At 38.8% G+C, this 7,500-nt stretch overlaps 1 protein-coding gene across 1 annotated transcript in view; it reads left to right on the top strand.

Annotated features, from left to right (window-relative positions):
- Positions 1–7,500, top strand: part of LOC105367454 (paramyosin, long form) — a 27,568-nt gene that overhangs the window by 14,024 nt on the left and 6,044 nt on the right. The window contains exons 5-11 of the mRNA XM_011506168.1: positions 152–389; positions 788–907; positions 1,424–1,573; positions 1,662–1,808; positions 2,121–2,337; positions 2,755–2,882; positions 3,589–3,701. Of these exons, the coding sequence (XP_011504470.1) occupies positions 152–389; positions 788–907; positions 1,424–1,573; positions 1,662–1,808; positions 2,121–2,337; positions 2,755–2,882; positions 3,589–3,701 (1,113 nt within the window). The remainder of the gene's footprint in view (positions 1–151; positions 390–787; positions 908–1,423; positions 1,574–1,661; positions 1,809–2,120; positions 2,338–2,754; positions 2,883–3,588; positions 3,702–7,500) is intronic.

Here is a 7,500-nt window from a genome sequence, read left to right as displayed (position 1 = left end):
ATTATTATAGGCTTAAGATAAATATTAATTTATGAAAATAAGTTAGAGTATTGATATCATCGTCGTTGATATCACAATATTCTGTAGAATAACCAACAGTTGGTCACTAAACGTACAAATTACTAAAAAAAGTATTTATTCTTCTCTGCAGAGCCGACAAGGAAAAATCAAAATTCCAGCAGGAGGTATACGAGCTCCTCGCCCAGCTGGACAGTGTTACGAAGGAAAAGCTATTGTCGATAAAAACTGTTGAGAAATTAGAGTTTCACGTATCCGAGCTCAATGTCAAAATCGAAGAAATTAACCGTACCATCGTTGACATTACCAGCCACAAGGCCCGTTTGTCGCAAGAAAACATTGAACTGGTGAAGGAAGTTCAGGACTTGAAGGTAATTATCATCGTCGTGAAGATGCGATTAACCACTTAAGTGTTCCCTTCTGTCTCTATATCTTTTTATAATTTCTAAACAATCTTGGAATGTGATTAAAATGTAGAGGCAAAATAAATCGAGTAACGCTATGCTTGAGAAATCAAAGTGTTTGAAAATATTTATTCAATTTGCACTTATTCGTGAATTTTATATTAAGATTACAATAATATTACAATACGTATTATGTTGACATGAGTTTTTTAGGAAATTGGTATATAACAACGCGAAAGATATATATATATATATATATTGAATGTGCATGACAATTTGAATATAGAAAGGAAAAGAAAGTAGTGCTAGAATAATTTGTATGAATAATCGCAAGGCTTATTGATAATAATAAATTTTCTTCCCAGGTTAATATCGAAAACATCACTTACCTGAAATCACAAGTGATTGGTCAGCTCGAAGACGCTCGTCGTCGACTGGAAGATGAAGAAAGGCGTCGATCTCTGGTTGAAGCTTCTCTTCATCAGGTAAGAAATCGATACCTAAATAACTAAGGTAATGAGAAGAAATTTTTGTATACTAGTCGTCTCTCGTTCCGTGTAAAAAATTTAAATTATCGTTGCAATTACTTAACGTTGATATTTCAATTTTATGCTAAAATTCAAGTAACTTCGGGTAATGTGAGATTTACTTTTGTAATTATAAGCTTAAGATGTGTGAACTTGATTTAGTGATAAAATTCGATTGTTTTGCATTGTCCTGCGACACATGTATTATTAAATCTTTAATATTTCTATTATAGTAAATTATTATCATATATTATGGTGAAATTAAGTCCTTCGTTATACTTCGAGCCAATAAGAAATTTAACTCGATAGCACAAAGATCTCTAAAGTTTGGTGAGCAAAGCTACAAAATCACACGATATTGAAGACTCTATCAGCTATTTATTATAATTCGATAAGGAGCTGAAAATTGCTATAAATAAGCGTCGGTGGTCCATGAAAAACACAAGTAACAATCTTTGTCATTGGCTTTCTTAGGTGGAAGTGGAAATTGAATCCGTACGCGTGCAATTGGAAGAAGAGTCGGAGGCTCGTTTGGAATTGGAGCGTCAACTGGTGAAGGCCAATGGCGAAGTCTCGATCTGGAGATCCAAGTACGAGACCGAAGCTAACGCACGCGCCGAAGAGGTGAGCAATTGATCACGATTTTCAATTAATGATCGTGTAAATTAGCGATCGTCGTTACGAGGTTATAATCAATGTACTGGATGCACAGGTTGAGGAATTGCGCAGGAAATACAGCGCGCGTATCCAGGAGCAAGAGGAACAGATCGAGAACCTGCTGGTCAAGATCAATAACCTCGAAAAGCAAAAGTCTCGCCTGCAATCCGAAGTCGAAGTGCTTATCATTGACTTAGAGAAGGTGATTATGAACTGATTTTACATTACATGCTTTCTCGACAGTCAAATTACCAAAACCGAGTCTTTAAAGCGAATTTCTTACAATTTCTTTCTAATGCAAATTGCCTTATTGCATAAAAAATACGCGATTCGCGTAGCTCAACTTCATAAAGCCATAATTAAAATGAAATTACAAACTGACAGTTCCTACCTTACACCCGATCGCCGATAAAGTCCGTTGAAACGCAGTGCAAACGTCGCGCGCTTACTACAATTACTGCAAATGCCAATTTCTCGGTATTATAATTGATAATATTGTCTTGTTGCTGGGAAGGCCAATGCAACGGCTCGGGAGCTGCAGAAACGCGTGGAGCATCTGGAGAAGGCCAATATCGAGCTTAAGTCCCGTCTCGATGAAACCATCAACCTCTACGAGGTCAGTCAGCGCGATCTGCGCAACAAGCAGCAGGAACTCCAACGCACCAATGCCGAGCTCGACAAGACCCGCGAGCTCAAAGATCAGCTGGCACGAGAGAATAAGAAGCTCAGTGGTACGCGCCATCCCCTTTCCCATCCTCCCGCCCAATTCGCTCTAACCACCGCCATATCGCTTCGTTAAAGTATGGGAAGAGGCCGGGCTTGTGCCATCATTGCCACGGATTGACCAAATGATTCACGCGGCCCGAACGAAAGTTTCAAAAAATTCAAATTCATAGTGATTTGATTTATATATAAATGTTCGTTTGATATTGACAGTGATTTTATTGCAACGCTTATAATGATAAATTGGAGCTTTTAGTTTCAAAGTATAACGTTTTTAGAGCTCGATCGTAAACTCCAAGGATAAAAAATCTGATTTTTTTTAATAATTCGGAAATAAGCTGCGTCTTATTTGTAAAATAGCTTGCCTTTTATAATGAATTTACACATTTATCGCACTTTATTTAAAAATACCCTTATCTCCGTAGACGATCTTAGCGATGCTAAGAACCAGCTGGCCGACATGAACCGCCGACTTCACGAACTTGAGTTGGAACTTCGCCGCCTGGAGAACGAGCGCGAGGAACTTGCCGCTGCGTACAAGGAAGCTGAGGCCGTAAGTGATTAATAGGCGAACGAAATATTATTCTAAGTAACTCGGTAGAACTTTATCTTGTCTTCGTAAGGTAAATGACCGGAATTAGCAACAAAAAAAAAACAAAAAAAAAAAAAAAAAAAAAAAAAAAATGAAATAAAAAGCTAAATATCTTATAATAATCGTTGTACTTTTTTTTTATTTATTAACTATATCGCTTACTGCTTTCATGCGAGCAATACAAGATAATTTCAATTTGGACTGGGCAGTAATCTTTGCTTTTAAAACAATTCCATCTCTACAGAATTCGGATCAGCATCAGCATCAGTTTACTAAGACGATTAAAGTAATCTTATAAAACTGCTTATAGAATATCGTAGAAAATAGATTGTGAAAAGCAAATCCGTCAAAACGAAGATTCATCTGCGAATTAAAAAAAAAAAACCTTATTTAGCTTTAATTTCGTAACAATATGCTCGAGAGCAATGCTAACTTTGCATTTACCTAATTCGTAATGGAGATTCATAAATACACGTTTAAAGACAACTAACTACAAACTTACGGAGCGCCACCTCGAGGGACAAATCGAGCATCAGCGCGACTGTGCTCGGTATCCCACACGGGGCGTGTTAATACGCATAATCAATACGGATCGAAATAAATAATCATAATCGATCGTGAGCGGAAGAGTAACTTGTGAGAAAGGCATTTTTCGTCTGTTGCATAGGGACGGAAAATCGAGGAGCAACGTTCGCAACGCTTATCTGCCGAGTTGAGCCAACTCCGCCATGAGACCGAGCGACGCCTCGCCGAGAAGGATGAAGAAATCGAGGCAATCCGGTAAGTTTGCGTACTTTTTACCGTTTTATCTTTGATCGTTCGGTCGACCTTGAAGTATCAGCATTTTTCATCGCATACTCTTCGTTTGTTTCCAAAACTTCTCCTACTAAGAATAATGGCCGGCGAGTTGGTTAGTTGGTATCTGGTATGTCGGCATGTCTCGGCTGGAAATCGGATGAAGACATGAATGTTCGTACTGCGCTGTCGTCACTTAACGCAGCGATCGTCTTTGAGAGCAAATGATGTATAATATTTAGACTATTATAAGTGTAACCGATGCTTAAAGATTTTAAAGATCTCTTTACCGATGCAATGCTCAATTTGCTTGAAATGACAAATTACAAATTTCATATCAAGACTCTCAATCAGGTTATTTTCTATTTTTTTTTTTTTTTTCAATAATTTCTACGTCCCACATTGGAATAGAGTACAGCGAAAATGAGCATTATCGGCGCCTTCGAGACTATTGTAGATTTTTTATATTAATGTAGTCTTTCTTTATTCAGCTTTTCGGAAAATTTGTAGTAATCCCTGATGGACGGTGTATATGAAACTGATGACGTAATTCTCAGTTTTCTCGATCAATTGCTTTATACGCGCATGCGTGTTCTCGTCAAAATAGTCAAACTATTAATAGTAAGAGAAGAAAATGATTCAACAAACTGATTTATCAAGTTAATCCGCAGCTAATGCTTGCCGCTCAGAGACAAGAATAATAATTCTCCATCGGAATTATTATAATTGTATAATTGTCACTCGTTGAGATTATCGCGCATAGTAAGTATTTTTAATCATTATGCCAGAAAATAATGTATCATGCAATTCTGATTATTCGAAATATAAATTGGCGGATTTGCATAAGTTGATCAATCATAAAAAAAAGAAAAACTGTTGCGCAGCTTTTTCATTAAATGAAAAACGCATGTGAAACGAAAAAAAAAACAAATAAGAATTGTAATAAATATATACTTGGAGTAGATGTTTGCTTAATCGAGACATTGAATGACGTTTATTCGTAAACAATATTCGACATTACATCTTAATAATTACGCTAATTTAACCTTTAGTTGTACCTGATGGTCATTGAATTTTGCACAATTGTCTTTTCTGCGTCCCACACTTTAACATTTCACGGCTGTGCAAATTGAATTTTAAATGTTTACGATACCAAGGTAAGGAACTATGCTGGAGCAATTGCTGAGTCGCATGACATGACTCGTGACATATGCGCTTACCTATATGCATCGTCTTATAAGAAATCGACGCGCAAATTATATACATAATTCCATTATCGTAAAATGTAAAAGCGATTATTTGCTATTATCAGGCGCATAATTGCAAATTGAGTAAAGATTCGATGGTAATAATGACGCCGATATAAGCGACTCACAAAAGCAAATTCATTCGAATGACTTCAACCCGAGATGCAAATTGACGCTCAGGTCTGTCTAATTTTATTGACAGTGGAAAAGCCAGTTTGGCTAGAATTATTCACCCTTGCCCCCCTTTACGATAACTCAAGCGACTCTTCGAAGGCTCGAAGCAAACGGCTAAGCTCCCTCTCTATTAATACACGAATGTAAAAGTCAATCGTACTCAATCGTCATTGCGTCGATCTGAGCTGACGAACCCTCGTCAAGTTCATCGCGACTGTCGCAATCCGCGGAACATCGAGTGTACAAATAATGGACGGACACTCTCGCTATCGACAGAATCGATTGGACGTCGCGTATCGGACGAGCTCCGACGATTGCGCCGATCCCCGAAGGCTCTAACTACTCTCCCTGGTGATTAGAGTCGCGGGGCGGGGATAGAGAGAGATTGTGTAGAGTCGGTGCGAAGGAGAATATTCCGTTGCCGGAATTAGGAAGTAAGTAAGGAAGGAAGGAAGGAAGGAAGGAAGGAAGGAAGGAAGGAATCCGGAAAATCGGCGAAACTAGTCGCTCCAGGAGGTAGAAGACCAGCGGACGAATAATCGAATCATTTATCGAATAAACGAGTGAATAACGACAAGAGCGACGATATGTCGGAGATGCCACTATCGCAGATGCCGGTGGCCCCAACAAAGTGGCACCACCTCCCAACGACCGTTTACAACTCCAATTATGGCTACGGTATAAACTACTATCAGCCGATGATCGATTACCTCGACCGGAAGGAGAGCGGCCAAGTATCGAGCAAGCTGTCGCTCAAGGCCGCCCTCCCGTGGACAGAGGCACGAGGGATCTGGGAGCATAAGCACGTCGAGCCCTACACCAGGGAAGAGCTAGTTAAGCACGCAATTTCTGCTGAAAACCGAGCCAAAGAGCACTTGGAGCACTTTAAGGTACGTCGCCACCCCGGAGCCTATATTGCCTGATCGATAGAAGATTGCCCGAGGGTAGCTCGTGCCGTCGATTACGCTATTGTACTTCGGTTCAGCCGCACCCTGCCCACGAATTTTAATGAATCTCGGACGTATGTAGATCGATCGATCGATCGATCGATCGATGTTTTGACGCTTTCACAAATTGGCTGGAGAGCGAAAGTCAAATGAGACAAAAACGTTCGTGCGATTGCGATCGTAATGAGGGGTCGCGGAGACGGGGGTTGAGGGGAATGACGGGAGCGAATGGGGAGGGGTGTTTGTGTGTGCGTGCGTGCGCGCGCGCGTGTGTGTGTGCGTGTGTGTGCGTGCGTGTGTGGAAGAAGCGGTGTGCGAAAACAGAGAAATCTTGGCTGATATTATATCAATTTTGTCTTTGCTATGAAAATGCTATGATTTGTAATTGAATTATAGGCGAAGTAAATGTTGGAGCCAAAAAGCTCACGACCAATAATACTTCCTTTTCGTTAAATTTCAACGAAATATTTGAGCACAATCTTACAGCAAGTTTATTAAAAAAATTACCTAATAATCGATCGATTTCTTTATTTTATTTTATTAACGGATCGTCGGGCTAATAATTGAGCATCTAAATCGATAAATTTTAAAGATATTTTAAGAGAGCCAGAATTAATAAGCACCGAAATACCGTCCGACTTTATAAAGATCAATGTGCAATCGCATGAAATTTCACAACGTGAATTCAGACAAATGCAAAACAAAGCATTTAAATTTCAAAGAATTTATTTTTAATACCACAAGGGTGATTTATTATCCTTAGCATTTCGATTGCGCTCCTACACTTACAACTACTACTCGTCTTCGCGTATTTAGATTCGTATATTTAGATTCGTCCGAAATCTTGAACAAATTAGGGGCAACAGAATAAGAAACGTCGCCGTTACGTTGTAATATGCAATGATCGATTACATAATGAATATGAATAATGTTGAAAATCATTGATAAATGATTATAATTGAATTAAATGGAAATAGCCGGTGCTTTGGCAATTTGATATTTGACATTTGACATTTGACATTCGCTCGTTGTATAGAATCAATTAGCGTCAATTTCCCTCCCATCTTTATTGTAAATTATAAAACGAGTTTTATGCATTAGTATTGGTCAGGTGTAATTTAACTCATTTAGCGATTGAATCATCGACGTGTATAATCTCGCTCTCGTTATCAGATACAATAATCGTCGAGGGCTACGAACCACATTACTAAGAACATTAGAGATTATGACAAATTATCGATATCATTAGAGATATTTGAATCTGACATATTTCAATATGGACGAAGCGAGTCAAATATTCCTTAAGTAGGATATGTAGAGTCGGGCGTCGAAGCGGCAATCGGACAGAATATCGAAGTGGCTCGCGTCTTATGTTCAACTCGAAAATAGAATGCGTGTAATTGAGCACGGAAGAGC

The sequence above is a fragment of the Ceratosolen solmsi genome, unplaced genomic scaffold, assembly GCF_000503995.2.
Source record: "Ceratosolen solmsi marchali unplaced genomic scaffold, CerSol_1.0 scaffold7, whole genome shotgun sequence".
NCBI lineage: Eukaryota > Metazoa > Arthropoda > Insecta > Hymenoptera > Agaonidae > Ceratosolen > Ceratosolen solmsi.
This window is presented reverse-complemented; position numbering and strand designations above follow the sequence as displayed.